At 41.3% G+C, this 21232-nt stretch overlaps 1 protein-coding gene across 1 annotated transcript in view; it reads right to left on the bottom strand.

Moving 5' to 3' along the window:
• LOC128650434 (probable carboxypeptidase X1) overlaps nucleotides 1-21232 on the bottom strand; it is a 306253-nt gene that overhangs the window by 53515 nt on the left and 231506 nt on the right. Inside the window, exon 6 of the mRNA XM_053704376.1 lies at nucleotides 21071-21221. Coding sequence (XP_053560351.1) covers nucleotides 21071-21221 — 151 coding nt within the window. The remainder of the gene's footprint in view (nucleotides 1-21070; nucleotides 21222-21232) is intronic.

Raw genomic sequence — 21232 nt, forward strand, 5'->3', positions numbered from 1 at the left:
CACAGCCTCTAACAGTACAGCCTCTAACAGCACAGCCTCTGACAGTACGGCCTCTAACAGTACAGCCTCTAACAGTACAGCCTCTGACAGTACAGCCTCTAACAGTACAGCCTCTAACAGTACAGCCTCTGACAGTACAGCCTCTAACAGTACAGCCTCTGACAGTACAGCCTCTAACAGTACAGCCTCTAACAGTACAGCCTCTGACAGTACAGCCTCTAACAGTACAGCCTCTAACAGTACAGCCCCTGACAGTACATCCTCTAACAGTACAGTCTCTAACAGTACAGCCTCTGACAGTACAGCCTCTAACAGTACAGCCTCTAACAGTACAGCCTCTAACAGTACAGCCTCTGACAGTACAGCCTCTAACAGTACAGCCTCTGACAGTACAGCCTCTAACAGTACAGCCTCTGACAGTACAGCCTCTAACAGTACAGCCTCTGACAGTATAGCCTCTAACAGTACAGCCTCTAACAATACAGCCTCTAACAGTACATCCTCTAACAGTACAGACTCTAACAGTACAGCCTCTAACAGTACATCCTCTAACAGTACAGCCTCTAACAGTACAGCCTCTGACAGTACAGCCTCTAACAGTACAGCCTCTGACAGTACAGCCTCTAACAGTACAGCCTCTGACAGTACAGCCTCTAACAGTACAGCCTCTAACAGTACAGCCTCTGACTGTACAGCCTCTAACAGTACAGCCTCTGACAGTACAGCCTTTAACAGTACAGCCTCTAACAGCACAGCCTCTGACAGTACAGCCTCTAACAGTACAGCCTCTAACAGTACAGCCTCTGACAGTACATCCTCTAACAGTACAGCCTCTAACAGTACAGCCTCTGACAGTACATCCTCTAACAGTACAGCCTCTAACAGTACAGCCTCTAACAGTACAGCCTCTAACAGCACAGCCTCTAACAGTACAGCCTCTAACAGTACAGCCTCTAACAGTACAGCCTCTGACTGTTTTTGCAAAAGAAAATCACCTCTGCTGGGGTCAAACAGGAGGTTTAAAAAGACTGGGTACATTTCATTTAAAATATGCTTAACCAAAACATGCACACACTAGATACTTCACTATATTGCAGTCATCAGATACATTGGTGTGATGCATTCAAGTTAATTTGGTAGCATAGAATTAGATCAGAGTAGTTTAGAATAACAGTGACAATGGTTTGGGTAACTTTACTGGTGGAGCTAAATATAATTTTTTCCTCGGGCAGCGTCCTAACTAAAAGTGTTCTATTGACTCATTGAGCAACATATTGTAAATGGTATTTATTTGTGTAGAAACATACGTCTAGATTACGAGTTTTGCGGTAAGCTGAAAAAGCAGCGTTAACAGGTCCTAATGCTGCTTTTTTACGCCCGCTGGTATTACGAGTCTTGCAGGTTTTTGGGGCACCGCACACTTTTTTGGCTTTAACGCAAATCAACTTACGTAAATTTCGTAAAGTCTTTTTTCAATGGGACTTGCATAGTGCTGGTATTACGAGTTTGTCCTGGGAGGCCAAAAAGTGAGCGGTACACCCTCTACCACCAAGATTCCTAACGCATTTTAAAGTCAGTAGTTATGAGTTTTACACTACAAAGCTGTAGCATAAAACTCGTAACTAAAGTGCTAAAAAGTACACTAAACACCCATAAACTACCTATTACCCCTAAACCGAGGCCCTCCGGCATCGCAAACACTAAAATAAAATTATTAATCCCTAATCTGCGGCATCCTGACATCGCCGCCACTATAAAAAACATATTGGGGGGGCGGAGCCGACTGCAGAGAGCACCAGACATGTTTTATTTGAGCTCCTGGCTCCTAGATATAATTATATGATTTTTGCTATCTATAAAGAGCTTAAATCCTTGTTTTACTATGCCAAGACTCAACTACTATATACTGTACTACCAAAGAACCCAGAGATAAGCTGGTAGCTGAGTGTTGAGTAGATATTTTTCCCGAAGCTGCGCCACGTGGGCTTTTTCAGGAGTTATCTTTCCTTGAGGGCACGGCTGGTATGGAGGCCCTAGATCTATGGGAACGAAACACCCAGCATCTACTAAAGAGGCATTATCAAAGCCTGAAAGAGGACCTACTCCTTATAATCTCAGCCTGCGCGACACTGCCAGATTGTTTATCTGCCGAAACTGACCCGGTGCAACATGGCAGGACCTACGCCACTCCTGTGCTCAGACCCCAAGAAAAGATAGAGACACCCGCTAGTGGACCTCCTTCACCCTCCCAAGTCTCTGACTTGTTCACTGAGGTGTATAGACAGCTGGAACTGGAGGCGGTAGTTGCGTCGCATTTTAAAGGAGCGAGCACACAGGATGACATGCTACCTAATGAGCCGCCAACTTTACAAGATATCTCCGCTTGGCCCCAAGTAGCTGTCGCATTACCCGAGATCAACCTTCACGCTGTTTATTTTTTGGCAGGCACCCAGGAAGGAACACTCGATACCCAGGCATATCGCAGCACCACAGCTACAGCACAGAAGGCTGTCGACCAGATTGTTGAAATACAGAAAATGCCGGGGAGCTCTCGGCACTATCACTGGGCACGCAAAAGTCAAGGATTCCTCGAGCCTAATCTCAGCAACTATTCACACAGCTACATTACTAGAATTAGGAGAGCTGGGATCGGGTAATGTAATGTCTGTTTAGCTTACGCCCATACACATAGCAGCCAGGATGATACTTATATATATTCATGAAAAGGCATGTACTGACGATGACTACTAACTATTATATTTTTACTTTTACTACGAGAATATATAAATATGCCGCTCTGTGATGGATCTGAAGTCTCACTGAAATCCCCGGACAGTGACTGTTCAACGCTGAGCTGGGACTATTTCATTGCATAAGCGCACCATTGTCATTTTGCAAACCCTCCTGAGCCACAAACTCTTATCACCAAATTATTATATTGCTTTTTTTCCCCCAGTTGGAATATCTATATCACAATAACTCTCTAAAATAATACCTATATGCAGGGCTGAGTTATTGGATCCACAATCCCTTCCCAAATGGAGGCCTTTTCACCTAGGTCTTCCCACAAGCAACTTCATTGTCCTTCTCATTATATTTTATTTCAACACAAACATGCTGGCTGTCTTGTTCACTGGCTTGCAAGCCTTATTGTTTATTAGCTGTTAATTTGCATTGGTTTTATCGTTAATGTGTTATATCTTTAGATTTGTGGTTACTGCCCCCAATGTACTCTATTGCCCTCAATGTTTTACAGCCTTATTCCAGAATTAGTCTGACATTGACTTATATATGCTCACCGCTATCTACATAGGCAGCGTCATATGTATTGATACTGTTTAATCACAGAGAATCTCCTAATAAGGGTTAAATACCCATCTCACACTGCAAAGCAGGTATCCTACCTATATGTAACTAGGCTGAGCTTTGGAGATATATGTCTACACTGTAACCCTATCTTCCCAAATCAAGGTCAATTTTATTACATCATTATTTCAACCAGGCTATTTGATTTTCACATGCTGTAGGCTGTTACATAAATATTTCTGAATAGAGTTCAGTGTCTAGATCCTATTCCCATAATACTTAGTCACTAATATGGAGCTGACACACCTTATTATTAAGCACTGCACAACATAGCTACTCCAAGACAGCATCCTCATAACTATTACTAGTATATATAAGCTAGCAGCTTTAGTAGCTCATTTTAAACTCTACAGTAACAAAGTCTATATGGTTAGGTTTAACTTATACGAAACCCGCTAAATGTTTTATGATGGTTTTGCTATCTACTGACATATACTTGGTGTATCCTCGTTGAATTTAACTGTTTCTATGCTGTCTCACAAAATCTATCATTTTTGCAGTTAGCACATAGACATACATATCACATACCACCTGGTTTTATTGGGGTTAAACTAGGTTTAAACCTTCATAAAATAACAGCTCAGCCTCTAATACAGCTCTACAGGTCCTAGCAGCCAGTGTGGACTCACTCCAGTACTTAGATCTCCTGTCCAAAATACTATTGCATCATAGAGGGGGCCTCACTTTTAAAGCCTCACTATCAACATACATTTAATATGTTTCCATACCATTATACTTGATACTACAATAGTGAACTATGATGCATAATTTTATCCTGATAGGACATAGTTGCATGTAGCCCCACAATCTGCCAATATTTTTGCAATACTTATATATGCTAACTATCTCTATCTCTAGCTGTGACAACATGGAGGGTTCATGGTCGTGAGGTTATGAATGTTTCTTTTCTATGATTGTACATAGTTGTATCCTTATGCTACGGGGATTATGGTAGAAAGTGTTCTGCATGTTGCATTACATTAGAATATTGCTCACAGAGACCCCAGTACATCTCGGCATCCTTCCGCACTGCCAGCGGCCGAGGCAGAGTGGCATGCTAAGAACTTTGCTCATGTTACTTGGAGTGATTTCATACACATGACATGTTAGTGCAGACTCTCCATGACCCTCAGTGGAGCTCTTTAAGCATATAGATCGGTACTGTTATCATGGATATATCATAGGATGACATGCTTGTTGGAAAATATATACATCATAGGCACTACCTACACTGCCCACACCCTATTACTATCGAGCCCTCTCCTTCCTTTCCCGCCGGTACTGGTTGCCTGCGGGTCATACCCCTTTTCCTTTTTCCCGCATCGTCTATAGTTGACATTTCCCCAGGAGAGGAGCTCACACAGAAACCCCTTATATCCCATACATACTAATACACCCCCCCTCCCACATAACCCTCTTGAGACCCACCCTTATCTATCTTATTGACTGCCTCCCAACTAGGCATATAAATTACTATACCCTGAGCAACTTCTGCCTACTACCCCGACATACTAATTGGCTCTGCCCCCCCCCTACTCTACTCTGAGCGGCTCTTGCCCGCTGCCTCCCCCCCTACCCCATAAAAATATAGAGCTATCTCCTCCCTAGCCCTAACCTGAGTTGATTAGATACCTTACTCTTTTTCTTATATAGCTGGGAGGGGACCATTACGGTTCCTTTTACACTTCTCTTACTCTATAATAAAACTGAAGTCTCATTGTGAATTAGCCCACGTTGTATAGTAACATTGGAGATATGTGAATGTATTATGTTGCTAACTATACTACGTATATATCAATGTATAAATGTTTTGGGGCTCACCCCATATGCTGTATCTTTTTTTTTATGACTTCAATAAAAATTATTTGAAAAAAAAAACATATTAATCCCTGAACCGCCGCACTCCCACCTCACAAACACTAGTTAAATATTATTAACCCCTAATCTGCCGCCCCTAACATCGCCGCGACCTACATTATACTTATTAACCCTTAATATGCCGCTCCGGACATCGCCGCCACCTACATTATACCTATTAACCCCTAATCTGCTGCCCCCAACGTCGCTGCCACTATTCTAAATTTATTAACCCTTTAAACCTAAGTCTAACCCTAACACCCCACTAACTTAAATATAATTAAAATAAATCTAAATAAAATTCCTATCATTACCTAAATTATTTCTATTTAAAACTAAATACTTACCTATAAAATAAACCCTAAGCTAGCTACAATATACTAATAGTTACATTGTAGCTATCTTAGGGTTTATTTTTATTTTACAGGCAACTTTGTATTTATTTTAACTAGGTACAATTGTTATTAAATAGTTATTAACTATTTACTAACTACCTAGCTAAAATAAATACAAATTTACCTGTAAAATAAAACCTAAGTTACACTAACACCTAACCAATACATTGTAATAGTTGTCCTTTTCTATGTTGCACAGCCCGTTTTACCACACGGAACTGTTTTTGTTTTAGCAAACACAAAGTCTATGTTGCTTAAACATACTTTAAATACAGCCCCCACGAGAATGCATGTAACCGGTGACGTCAGTCTAAACTGTGATCCCTATTATTTCCTATGAGAGCCATGAAACAGAAGGGGTCACCCTACTTTCTTTGAATATATCTCCAGACCCACAGATTGCGAGACTGACGAGGCCAAAAAGGCAATTTCTTGTGGTTCTGAGGATGTTTTCATCACCAGGGCCTGACTTCTATCTTCTTCCCTGCATGAGATTTATCCTTCCTAATGAACTACTTTCTCTCTTTTGTTTGGAGTCTCCATATTTTAATATCATCATCTGAGTGCATCTGTACTTTTTATACTCTATCTTTTTTGCTTTTACTTTCTACAGCAGGGATGGTTAACTTCCTAACACATGGGGGCTGCAGGACAATATTTTAAAAGCCTTAAGGGCTGCATATATATCTATGACTATTAAACACACAAATAATAATATACTTCCTAAAGATGTTCAGTGGCACAAGTGATTTGGTTAAGGTTGAAGGGTATTCTTTATCTCCTGTTCTCCCCTTTAGGGGGCTCTTTTGAGATTTAGCCACCCAAAGGACACAATATTAACTCTGCCTTTCCCTAGTGCACATTTTTAGTTTCATGGGGCCCCAAGACTAGTACAGAGGGCCACATGAGGCACTTGGGCTGCTAGTTGGCCATCCCTGCTTTACAGCACGTGCTACTTCTCTGGAAAAAACATATTAATTTCCATTTCTTTTTACAGACTTATAATACAGTGTGCACTCTTAAACTATTCCTACTCTTCTTGAGCTTTGCCCTTTTAAAGAGTTATTTTGTTACTTTTTCATGTATAAAAAAAATCAACCTTTCTAATCTAAAACTTTTTTTAGTGTGGTTACTCAGCATCTGCACGCCAATAATAAGCCAAACAGATTTATGAGTACTGGACTTTATATTTTTACCCCCAGACAAATGTGATACTATGTCATTGTTTGTGAATATTAACTCTAATATCGCTTCCCATCAAGTTGGTTCTTTAACCAATTGCCCCTTGTAAGGATTCAAGAATATATCTACTTCTATCTGACCTAGCAACAGTTATCTTCCAGTCTACCCCACTACTATAGCCTTACCCTTCATGGTCATTTTAGTTATTTCTTCTATTAATAGATTGTCCTATCCTTTATCCTGTAATAGAGGACAATATATGACCTATATTCTAAACACATTTCAAGCCCAGTTTTCCATAGTTTTCCATAGTCACCCAAATACTTTCCACATTAATATTAGTTTCTACAATTTCAGTAACCTCTATATTTTATTTCGCATACATCTTCTCCACCTTTTTTCCTACTCTGTTCTTTTTAAATAATGTATATCCAGATATGCCCATCCCAATAAATATTATATCATGATTCTGTTGTATCTACTAAATCCAAGTTGTCTCTAGTCATTATTGAAGTAAGTTTAGGTAATTTATTTCTCAGCTGTGAGCATTTCAGTACATTGCACAAAGAACATATGTACTCAACTTTCTATACTGAAACTTAGACTAACAGTAAAGTGTTAGTGCACTAGTGATGTTGCGAAACTAAAAATTTTGGTTCGCGAATGGCGGACTCGAACTTCCGCAACTGTTCACGAACCGGCGAACCGGGCGAACCGCCATTGACTTCAATAGGCAGGCGAACTTTAAAACCAACAGGGACTCTTTCTGGCCACAATAGTGATGGAAAAGTTGTTTCAAGGGGACTAACACCTGGACTGTGGCATGCCGGAGGGGGATCCATGGCAAAACTCCCACGGAAAATTACATAGTTGATGCAGAGTCTGGTTTTAAGCCATAAAGGGCATAAATCACCTAACATTCCTAAATTGTTTGGAATAACGTGCTTTAAAACATTAGGTATGATGTTGTATCGATCAGGTAGTGTAAGGGTTACGCCCACTTCACAGTGACAGACCAAACTCCCTGTGTAACGCACCGCAAACAACCGCAAACAGTCCATTTGCACAACCACGAGATAGATTTGATAGATAGATTACATAGATTAACAGATGCAATATACATTTGATAGATACGATTGATAGTTAGATAGATTTGATAGATAAATAGATAGATTTGATAGATATATAATTTTCCAGACAGAGAATTACAAGACGTGCGGTCTGGGACCCATGGTAAGGTTCCCAGAGGCAGTTGCGGCGCCAGGGGACGTGTATATGGCAGGGATTTTCGGAACCAGGAGATGGAAAAAGATTCTTGGTCGGTCCTCCTACTTCAAATTTGGGGCGTGCAATCTACTGTGCCACCAGATATGAGTGGTGTGTTAAGTAGTACTATTCTTAGCAGTTTAATCCCTGTTATGTGCCTTTTTTTTGGTTTGGGTTTTGAAGCCATAGTGCAGCATTAGAGGCCAGAAAAATTAGGAATGTACACATGCCTGAAAAATTAGGTATTGTTGCAGCCGCTGCTATAGCAGCGGCCAGAAAAATTGATGTTTGTTTGACAGTTAGAAAGTGACCTAAAACATTGCGGCTTGAACCCTAGTTGTTGGCAGATAAGTCATGCAAGTCATCCGGCATTCGAAGATAAAATACAGTAGCGTGTGGACCATTTTTAGCCCAAGGCAGCTCATCTCATCAGGCCTTTTTTACTCAAATGTATCGCCCAATGTCAGTCCCTTCGGGATCCATCCCTCAATCATTTTAATAAAGGTGAGGTAATCAAGACATTTTTGACCTAGGCGACTTCTCTTCTCAGTGACAATACCTCCTGCTGCACAGAAGGTCCTTTCTGACAGGATACTTGAAGCGGGGCAGGCCAGAAGTTCTATTGCAAATTGGGATAGCTCAGGCCACAGGTCAAGCCTGCACACCCAGTAGTCAAGGGGTTCATCGCTCCTCAGAGTGTCGAGATCTGCAGTTAAGGCGAGGTAGTCTGCTACCTGTCGGTTGAGTCGTTCTCTGAGGCTGGATCCCGAAGGGCTGTGGCAATGCATAGGAGTTAAAAAGGTCCGCATGTCCTCCATCAACAACAAGTCTGGAAAGCGTCCTGTCCTTGCCGGCGTGGTCGTGGGAGGAGGAGTATTACTTTCACATCTTCCCCTGTTAGATTCCCGTTGTGCTGTGACATCACCCTTATACGCTGTGTAAAGCATACTTTTTAATTTATTTTTGAACTGCTCCATCCTTTCCGACTTGCAGAATTCGGTAACATTTCAGTCACTTTATGCTTATACCGGGGGTCTAGTAGTGTGGACACCCAGTACAGTTCGTTCTCCTTCAGCTTTTTTATACGAGTGTCCCTCAACAGGCACGACAGCATGAAAGACCCCATTTGCACAAGGTTGGATGCCGAGCTACTCATGTCCCGTTCCTCGTCCTCACTGATCTCACAGAAGGTATCTTCTTCCCCCCAGCCACATACAACACCACGGGTACCAGATAGGTGACAACGAGCACCCTGGGATGCCTGTTGTGCTTGGTCTTCCTCCTCCTCCTCAAAGCCACATTCCTCCTCTGACTCCTCTTCCTCACAATCCTCTTCCTGCGTTGCCGCTGGTCCAGCAAGCGATGCTGATAAGGCTGTTTCTGGTGGTGATGGTGACCACAACTCTTCCTCTTCACACTCATCTACGGCCTGATCCAGCACTCTTCACAGGGCACGCTCAAGGAAGAAAACAAATGGTATGATGTCGCTGATGGTGCCTTCGGTTTGTCACCTCCTCAAAAGGACACATGAGCCTACAGGCATTGCGCATGAGCGTCCAGTAATGTGGCAAAAAAAATCCCAGCTCCCCAGAGGCTGTACTAGCACCCCGGTCATACAAATACTCGTTAACGGCTTTTTCTTGTTGGAGCAGGCGGTCGAACATTAGGAGTGTTGAATTCCAACGTGTTGGGCTGTCGCAAATCAAGTGCCTCATGTTTTGCCACTGGATATCTGACAAGTGCGCCATGGCCGTGTAGGAACGCCTGAAATGGCCACACACCTTCCTGGCCTGCTTCAGGACGTCCTGTAAGCCTGGGTACTTATGCACAAAGCGTTGTATGATCAAATTACACACATGTGCCATGCACAGCACATGTGTCAACTTGCCAAATTTCAATGCCGCCACCAAATTACTTCCATTGTCAGAAACCACTTTGCCAATCTCCAGTTGGTGCGGAGTCAGCCACTGATCCACCTGTGCATTCAGGGTGGATAGGAGTGCTGCTGCGGTGTGACTCTCTGCTTTCAGGCAAGTCAACCCCAAGTCGGCGTGACACTGTCGTATCCGGAATGTGGAATAGTACCTGGGGAGCTGGGGGGTGCCGTTGATGTGGAGCAAGACACAGCAGCAGAAGAGGACTCAGCCGAGGAGGTTATGGAAGAGGATGGAGTAGGAGGAGTAGAGGAGGTGGCAGCAGGCCTGCCTGCAAGTCGTGGCAGTGTCACCAACTCATCCTCTGCAGAGCCAGGCATTCCATGCTTGGCAGCCGACAGCAGGTTTACCCAATGCGCAGTGTAGGTGATATACCTGCCCTGACCATGCTTTGCAGACCAGCTATCAGTGGTCAGATGGACCCTTGCCCCAACACTGTGTGCCAGACATGCCATTACTTCCTTTCGCACAATCAAGTACAGGTTAGGGATTGCCTTTTGTGCAAAGAAATTTTGTCCGGGTACCTTCCACTGCGTTGTCCCAATAGCTACAATTTTTTTGAACGCCTCGGACTCCACCAGCTTGTATGGTAAAAGCTGGCGGGCTAAGAGTTCAGACAAGCCAGCTGTCAGATGCTGGGCAAGGGGGTGACTTGATGACATTGGCTTCTTACGCTCAAACATGCCCTTGACAGACACCTGACTGTGGGCAGATGAGCAGGAACTGCTCCGGAAGAGAGACGGATTGGCGGATGGTTGAGAGGGGGCAAGGAGCACACAGTGGTTGACGTGGCTGAAGATGCTGGACCAGGAGGAGGATGGTGGCTTTGAGTTTGTGTGCTGCTTCTCCTCATGTGTTCATCCCATAGACGTTTGTGATGTGAGCTCATGTGCCTTCGCAAAGCAGTTGTACCTAGGTGGGTGTTGGACTTCCCACGACTCAGTTTCTTTTGGCACAGGTTGCAAATGGCATTGCTGTTGTCAGAGGCAGACACATAAAAAAATGCCACACTGCTGAGCTCTGCAATGACAGCATTCTGGTGGTGGCAACAGCATGCGTTGATTGGCGTGCAACGACCTCCCCCTGCTTCCAACTCGTCTCCTCCTCCTCCTCTCTGTCTCCCCATCTGAACTTTCCCCCTCTTCTTCTTCTCTTCTAGCGGACACACGTGACATCCACGGATGCATCATCATCAACCGCTTCACTTGTATCTGACAAATCAACAAAGTAAGCAGCAGCGGGTACAACATCATCATCATCATCACACCGTACATCCATGTCTGTAATGCTGCCTGACTAAGACATATCACTGTTATCTACATCCTCTGTCAATGATGGTTGCGCATCACTCATTTCTTCCAACTGATGTGTCAATAACTCCTCTGACAGATCAAGTGAAGCGGCTGTGGTGCTAGTGTTGGTGGTGGCGGCAGGCGGGCGAGTGGCACTGGTCACTTGAGAGGTGCCCGAAGCTAAGCTGGAGGTCGATGGTGCGTCAAGGTTCTGAGCGGAAGCTGTAGAAGATTGGTTGTCCTATGTTAGCCAGTCAACTAGGTCCTCCTCTGAACTTTTCGAGTTCATCGTACGTGGCCTCTGAACACTGGGCATTATTGTAGGGTCAAAGGGAATCACAGCACCACGACCACAACGGCACCTGCTGGGTGGCCTGCCTCTGCCTGTCATTTGTTTTTTAAATGTTCACTTACACTACTATTAAACAAAATATGAGTGGTGCCACTGGGCAAGTGGGCATAGTATACGCTGTGAGCCTGACACAAAAAAGCAGACTGATGTTTCACAATCCAAAAAGTTTATTTTTTAAATATTTACACTACTGTTACAACAATTATGAGAGGTGGCACTAGTTGGCAAGTGGGCCTGGCACACACGCTGGCAGGCAGGCAACTGCAATTAGATTACACTAGCAGACTGATGTTTCACAGTCAAAAAAGTTTTTTTTTTTTTTAATATTTACACTACTGTTACAACAAATATGAGTGGTGGTACTAGTTGGCAAGTGGGCCTGGCACACACGCTGGCAGGCAGGCAACTGCAATTAGATTACACTAGCAGACTGATGTTTCACAGTCAAAAAAGTTTTTTTTTAAATATTTACACTACTGTTACAACAAATATGAGTGGTGGCACTAACTTGGCAAGTGGGCCTAGCACACACGCTGGCAGGCAGGCAACTGCAATTAGATTACACTAGCAGACTGATGTTTCACAGTCAAAAAAGTTTTTTTTTAATATTTACACTACTGTTATAACAAATATGATTGGTGGCAATAGTTGGCAAGTGGGCCTGGCACACACGCTAGCAGGCAGGCAACTGCAATTAGATTACCCTAGCAGACTGATGTTTCGCAGTCAAAAAAGTTTTTTTTTTAAATATTTACACTACTGTTATAACAAATATGATTGGTGGCACTAGTTGGCAAGTGGGCCTGGCACACACACTGGCAGGCAGGCAACTGCAATTAGATTACACTAGCAGACTGATGTTTCACAGTCAAAAAAGTTTTTTTTTAAATATTTACACTACTGTTACAACAAATATGAGTAGTGGCACTAACTTGGCAAGTGGGCCTGGCACACACGCTGGCAGGCAGGCAACTGCAATTAGATTATACTAGCAGACTGATGTTTCACAGTCAAAAAAGTTTTTTTAAAAATATTTACACTACTGTTACAACAAATATGAGTGGTGGCACTAACTTGGCAAGTGGGCCTGGCACACACGCTGGCAAGCAGGCAACTGCAATTAGATTATACTAGCAGACTGATGTTTCACAGTCAAAAAAGTTTTTTTAAAAATATTTACACTACTGTTATAACAAATATGATTGGTGGCACTAGTTGGCAAGTGGGCCTGGCAAACATGCTGGCAGGCAGGCAACTGCAATTAGATTACACTAGCAGACTGATGTTTCACAGTCAAAAAAGTTTTTTCTTTAAATATTTACACTACTGTTACAACATATATGAGTGGTGGCACTAACTTGGTAAGTGAGCCTGGCACACACGCTGGCAGGCAGGCAACTGCAATTAGATTACACTCCTGATGTTTCACAGTCAAAAAAGTTTTTTCTTTAAATATTTACACTACTGTTACAACAAATATGAGTGGTGGCACTAACTTGGTAAGTGAGCCTGGCACACACGCTGGCAGGCAGGCAACTGCAATTAGATTACACTAGCAGACTGATGTTTCACAGTCAAAAAAGTTTTTTTAAAAAATATTTACACTACTGTTACAACAAATATTAGTGGTGGCACTAACTTGGCAAGTGGGCCTTGCACACACGCTGGCAGGCAGGCAACTGCAATTAGATTACACTAGCAGACTGATGTTTCACAGTCAAAAAAGTTTTTTCTTTAAATATTTACACTACTGTTACAACAAATATGAGTGGTGGAACTAACTTGGCAAGTGGGCCTTGTACACACGCTGGCAGGCAGGCAACTGCAATTAGATAACACTAGCAGACTGATGTTTCACAGTCAAAAAAGTTTTTTCTTTAAATATTTACACTACTGTTACAACAAATATGAGTGGTGGCACTAACTTGGCAAGTGGGCCTGGCACACACGCTGGCAGGCAGGCAACTGCAATTAGATTACACTAGCAGACTGATGTTTCACAGTCAAAATTACACAGGCAAAAAAAAAAAAAGATGTTCTAGCCCTAAAAAGGGCTTTTTGAGGTGCTGTCCTTACAGCAGAGATCAGATGAGTCCTTCAGGACTGTAGTGGACACTGAATACACTAGCCTAGCTATGAATGTCCCTATAAAATCAGTAGCAGCTAAACTATCCCTCCTCTCACTAAGAATGCAGGATCAGAATGAATCTAAAATGGCTGCTGTCCAGGAGCTGGGAGGGTCTGGGAGGGAGTGTCTGCTGCTGATTGGCTGAAATGTGTCTGCAGACTGTGAGATACAGAGTCAAAGTTTACTCAATGATGACTAATAGGGGGCCGATCGAACATCGCATATGTTTGCCCGCCGCGGTGAACGCGAACAAGCTATGTTCGCCAGGAACTATTCGCCGGAGAACTATTCGCGACATCACTAAAGTGCACACTTTTTGAGCCACAATATAGGTGTTAGGTAGTTAAGTAGTGTAGGGGTAGTTTAAGTTGGTGGGTTGTGGCGGTATAGGGGTTAAGTAGTGTATGGGTGTTTTTGTGGTGGGCGGTTTTTAAAAATACTATTAAAAATAGGCGCACTTTCATTCATGAAACTTTACAATGCAGCCGTTTTTAAAAATACTTACCTTTTTCTTTAGCAAACACAGACCGCGATCCTCCGCCCCCAGCTCCTCTGTACTTGCCTCAGCAATGACAAAACCGTCTTCCTCCATTCATGGCGAGCACCCAAGAGCGTCCTTCTCATGAGGCCACGCCAAGGTTTCGTCATTGAAGTGCTAAGTACAGAGGAGCTGCATGTGGAGGATTCCTTAAATGTCCCTTCCATATAAAAAATAATGTTTGTCAATACATTATTACAAATAATTACAAAGCTCTTTCTGTTTTGTATGGTGTCATTTTTATAATATTTCTAACCTGGTGGAACCTGATTTGCATCTGTTAAAGTGTTTGTGGCTTAAAAGGACATAAATGCTGATCCCTCATGTCGTCACTTAAATGATAAACTAATTACCCCCCCAAGAACCCCAATAAATACACACAACTCAGAGCTGGGTATAAGACCACATCATGGTCACGTTTGTTAAGGTTTTCACAATTGAACTAGACTTCAAAAAGTCTTAACTTATGGTGGCGGCAAGCGAGGCCCTTACAATTAACCCCATATAGCTAGAGGCCACGGCCCTTGAAGCAAAGTTATTTTTAGGGCCTAATGAGGGCCCCGCCCACCAGCATGAGTTACAGATGCCCTAGAGGATCTTCAGCCAGCAGACCCATGGGGCGGGGAACCCCCTAGGGCATAACCTGAGGGCATATTCCGTGCCCATTAGTCCAACTGTCACACTTACCGACTCTGCACTCCAAAAATTATAGGGCCCTGACCTCCCGCAACTAGGAGATGACTAATGTACATAGGGTACTCCAGCCTATAAAGCACAGAGGTAATGATCCCAGCAGCAAATTACTCCTCGGGGAGTCCAATAAATAAATGGCTAAGAACTTACCAAGATTAGGCCAAGTAACTCTATCCCCGCCTTTGGTGTTAACCAGAAACCTTAAGGAAGCCTTCTGATGGCCCAATTGCCGCTACTACACATACACCCATAAAGGTTAGGGGAAGGGTCGGGAGGGAAAAACTTCCAGATTGCGGACCCATGGAGAAAAAGGCAGAACTTTGGATCCCTGGGCTTAAATTTGGTAAATACAAACCTCCCCCTAAACTTGCAACATAGTTGCCGCACATAACCTCAGCTAGGTTTTGCATTTCCACTAGAGGGCAGGCACTTCGTTTCAGTACACTTGCTACCTTACACTACCATTTAAATTATTTTTCTTTGATGATTTAAAAGGGGCATTTTAAAATGTTTATATTTTTTTAATGATGTTTTTGTGCTGAAAAAAAGAAGAAGTTTTCAGCTCTATGCCTGTGAGTTGTATCATTGTCCACTGACAGAGCAGTCAGGGATTTCTGTTTATCAGCCAGTGATCAATCAGTCCCTAGGGAAACATACACAACATGGATTTCCTGGTAGCTTCAAAATAAGCAGCTTTATCTTAATCTTGTTGTAGCAACAACAAAGGGAAAATGTCTTATTGGTTCTCTTTCATATTCCCCCTTTTTTTGTTTATTATTTTAGTTTAACGCTCTTTAAATTGAGTGAACTGAAGGGAAACTACAAATAACAAATTGCAGAACCGGAATTCTTTGTATCATAAACAAAGGCAAAAGATAATTAGCAGCGTCTACAATACTCTCCCATCTTGTCAGCTTCTTCTATTCAGTTCATATTTCCCAAACCACAACCTAAGAGTAACCATAGCATTTCTTCTGTCATCTCCTCACACAAGCTCCTTTTTTTTCATTAGAATCCTATACAGCAATATACCTTTAAAGCGTACACCCTTCATATTCTCTTACAACCTTATGGCCACAAAATACCCTCAAAGCGTGCACCCTCCATATTCTCTTACAACCTTATACCCACAAAATACCCTCAAAGCTTACACCACCTATATTCTCCTACAACCTTATACCCACAAAATAGCCCCAAAGCTGACACCACCCATATTCTCCTACAATCTTATACCCACAAAATACCCTTAAAGCTTACTCTACCCTTATAGCTTACACCAGCCTTATTCTACTACAACCGTATACCAACAAAATACCCTTAAAGCTTACACCCTCCATATTCTCTTACAACCTTATACCCACAAAATACCCTTAAAGCTTACACCAGCCATATTCTCCAACAACCTTATACCTACCAAATACCCTCAATGCTTACACCACCCATATTTTTTACAACCTTATACCCACAAAATACCCTGAAAGCTTACACCACCCATATTATCTTACAACCTTATACCCACAAAATACCCTGAAATCTTACACCACCCATATTTTTTACAACCTTATACCCACAAAATACCCTCATAGCTTACACCACCCATATTATCTTACAACTTTATACCCACAAAATACCCTGAAAACTTATACCACCCATATTTTTTACAACCTTATACCCACAAAATACCCTGAAAGCTTACACCACCCATATTTTTTATACCCACAAAATACCCTCAAAGCTTACACCACCCATATTCTCTTACAACCTTATACCCACAAAATACCCTCAAAGCTTACACCGCCCATATTCTCCTACAACCTTAAACCCACAAAATACCATCAAAGCTAACACCACCCATATTCTCCTACAACCTTATACCCACAAAATACCCACAACGCTTATCTTACAACCTTATACCCACAAAATACCCTGAAAACTTATACCACCCATATTTTTTACAACCTTATACCCACAAAATACCCTGAAAGCTTATACCACCCATATTTTTTATACCCACAAAATACCCTGAAAGCTTACACCACCCATATTCTCTTACAACCTTATACCCACAAAATACCCTCAAAGCTTACACCGCCCATATTCTCCTACAACCTTAAACCCACAAAATACCATCAAAGCTAACACCACCCATATTCTCCTACAACCTTAAACCCACAAAATACCCCCAACGCTTACACCACCCATATTCTCCTACAACCTTATACCCACAATATACCCTCAAAGCTTACACCACCCATATTCTCCTAAAACCTTATACACACAAAGTACCCTCAAAGCTTACACCACCTGTATTCTCTTACAACCTTATACCCACAAAATACCCTTAAAGCTTATACCACCCATATTCTCCTACAACCTTGTACCCACAAAATACCCTCAAAGCTTACACCACCCATATTCTCCTACAACCATATTCCCACAAAATACCCTCAAAGCTTATACACCCATATTCTCCTACAACCTTATACCCACAAAATACCCTGAAAGCTTACACCACCCATATTTTTTACAACCTTATACCTACAAAATACCCCCAAAGCTTACACCACCCATATTCTCTTACAACCTTATACCCACAAAATACCCTCAAAGCTTACACCACCCATATTCTCTTACAACCTTATACCCACAAGATACCCTCAAAGCTTACACCACCCATATTCTCCTACAACCTTATACCCACAAAATACCCACACAGCTTACACCACCCATATTTTTTACAAACTTATACCCACAAAATACCCTGAAAGCTTACACCACCCATATTCTCTTACAACCTTATACCCACAAAATACCCTGAAAGCTTACACCACCCATATTCTCTTACAACCTTATACCCACAAGATACCCTCAAAGCTTACACCACCCATATTCTCCTACAACCTTATACCCACAAAATACCCACACAGCTTACACCACCCATATTTTTTACAAACTTATACCCACAAAATACCCTGAAAGCTTACACCACCCATATTCTCTTACAACCTTATACCCACAAAATACCCTCAAAGCTTACACCACCCATATTTTTTACAACCTTATACCCACAAAATACCCTCAAAGCTTACACCACCCATATTCTCCTACAACCTAATACCCACAAAATACCATCAAAGCTTATACCACCCATATTCTCTGACAACCTTATACCCACAAAATACCCTAGAAGCTTACACCACCCATATTCTCCTGCAACCTTATACCCACAAAATACCATCAAAGCTTACACCACCCATATTCTTTACAACTTTATACCCACAAAATACCCTCAAAGCTTATACCACCCATATTCTCTGACAACCTTATACCCACAAAATACCCTAGAAGCTTACACCACCCATATTCTCCTACAACCTTATACCCACAAAATACCCTCAAAGCTTACACAACCCATAGTCTTTTACAACCTTATACCCTTTGTATTTTTAAATAGATATTACTATTCCATGAAGAATTAGTGTACTCCTGTAGAGTTTATGTGGGCAAAACCCATGAGGTGTACACTAATTCTTCATGTGCGCTAACCCGACATGAGTTATATTAATGTGCGTTATGTAATTTTTAAATATTGAAAAATATTGAAAAATATTCTCATAGTTTTTCTGTATATGTAAGTTTTTGCACACATGATCAATAAAGAATTAACCCTTAAAAAAATATTGAAAAATGTTAATAATTAATGTAAATAATTATTATAAATGTACTTCAATTCCAAGAAAATATTTTGAATATATATGTATATTTTACAGTCGTTATCATAATAATAATTATTAATATTTTTCAAAATGTAATATTTAATATTTACATAATGCACCTTAAAGGGACACTAAACCCAATTTTTTTCTTTCGTGATTCAGATAGAGCATGCAATTTTACGCAACTTTCTAATTTACACCTATTATCAATTTTTCTTCGTTCTCTTGCTTTCTTTATTTGAAAAAGAAGCCATCTAAGCTATTTTTTTTGTTCAGAACCATGGAAAGCACTTGTTTATTGGTAGGTAAATTTATCCACAACAACCCAGTTTGTTTACCAAAAATGGGCCAGCATCTAAACTTACATTCTTGCATTTCAAATAAAGATACCAAGAGAATGAAGACAATTTCATAATAGGAGTCAATTAGAAAGTTGCTTAAAATTTGCTGCTCTATATGAATCACAAAAGAAAATATTTGGGTTCAGTGTCCCTTTAATGTAACTAATTCTTCATGTGCGCTAACCTGACACCGCGTTAGACCTAAAAAGCGAAAACCCAAAGAGCGTTACACATATTTTATATTCTTAACATAGAAGAAAATGTTCTTTTTATTTTTAAATCTATCTCTCTCTCTCTATAAAATATATATCTATACATGTTTATCTATATGAATATATTTACAGGTACAGATATATATATAAATATCTATTTGAAAATAAATAAAATGTTCCTGTATGTGAAAAACATTGGAATGTGAAATATTAATAACTCCTGTCGGGTATAGCACTGTGGAGTTAATATGGTGTCAGATTAGTGCAGGAGCGATAAGTGTTTTTTTGAAAGCACGCTCCATTCTATGGGGAAGAAGTTAGCATAGTCTTGTTTCAGTTAAGGGTATATGGTTTCGCTCAAACATGCAAAGGTATGTGTGCGTGCTTGTGTGTGTATATATGCATATATGTGTATATGTGTGTGAATGTGTGTGTATGTGTGCGTGCATGTGTGTGTATATATATGTATGTGTACGTGTGCTTGCATGTGTGTGCATATATGCATGTGTGTGTATGTGTGCGTGCATGTGTGTGTATATGCATAAATGTGTATATGTGTGTGCATGTGTGTGTATGTGTGCGTATATATATGTGTGTATGTGTGCTTGCATGTGTGTGCATATATGCATGTGTGTGTGTGTGTGCGTGCATGTGTGTGTATATGCATATATGTGTATATGTACGTGTATGTGTGTGTATATATGCTTGTGTGTGTATGCGTGCGTGCATTTGTGTGTATATATGCATGTGTGTGTATATATGCATATATGTGTATATGTGCGTGCATGTGTGTATATATGCGTGTATGTGTGCGCGCATCTGTGTGTATATATGCATGTGTGTGTATGTGTGCTTGCATGTGTGTGCATGTATGCATGTGTGTGTATATATGCATGTGTGTGTATGTGTGCTTGCATGTGTGTGCATATATGCATGTGTGTGTATATATGCATGTGTGTGTATGTGTGCGTGCATGTGTGTGTATATGCATATATGTGTATATGTGCATGCATGTGTGTATATATATATGCATGTGTGTATATGTGTGTGTGCATGTGTGTGTATATATGCATGTGTGTGTATGTGTGCGTGTGTGTATATATGCATGTGTGTGCATATATGCATATGTGTGTATATATGCATGTGTGTGCATTTGTGCATGCATGTGTGTGTATATGCATATATGTGTGTATGTGTGTGTATATATGCATGTGTGTGTATGTGTGCATGCATGTGTGTGTGTGTGTGTGTATATGCATATGTGTGTATGTGTGCGTGTGTGTATATATGCATGTGTGTGTATTTGTGCATGCATGTGTGTGTATATGCATATATGTGTGTATGTGTGTGTATATATGCATGTGTGTGTATGTGTGCATGCATGTGTGTGTGTGTGTGTATATACATATGTGTGTATGTGTGCGTGTGTGTATAAATGCATGTGTGTAAGTATAACTATATATGCATGTGTGTGTATATATGCATGTGTGTGTATGTGTGCATGTGTGTAAGTATATATATATATGCATGTATGTGTATATATGCATGCGTGTGTACGTGTGCTGTAAATGTTTTCTCTTATAAGCTAATAAACAATAAATACTATTTCAAATGATGCTTTTCCCCATATTTGAAAGACACATTAGCTTATGTTTCATTTTAGACATATCACATAAAAGTACCCATTAGATTGCACTAATTCAATACAGATCTAGTTGCTTTAGCATATTCGTCTACTATTTTATTGTGTGAATAAAAGATATTTGTTATTATGGATCCAGATGCACAATACAGGTACCTGGTAAGGGGCATCCGAGTATCTCCGCCCTCAAACAGATGGTGCCATTTTCAAACCAAGTCTGAGGGTTGATCCTGATGTAGCGTCCGACCGTTGGGGTCGGCAGAAGGTTTAGCACAGGGATCTCAGTTTCTTTGTTAGCTGGAAAGATCTGAAAGTGAG

Source organism: Bombina bombina, chromosome 2, assembly GCF_027579735.1.
Source record: "Bombina bombina isolate aBomBom1 chromosome 2, aBomBom1.pri, whole genome shotgun sequence".
In the NCBI taxonomy this organism is placed as follows: Eukaryota; Metazoa; Chordata; class Amphibia; order Anura; family Bombinatoridae; genus Bombina; species Bombina bombina.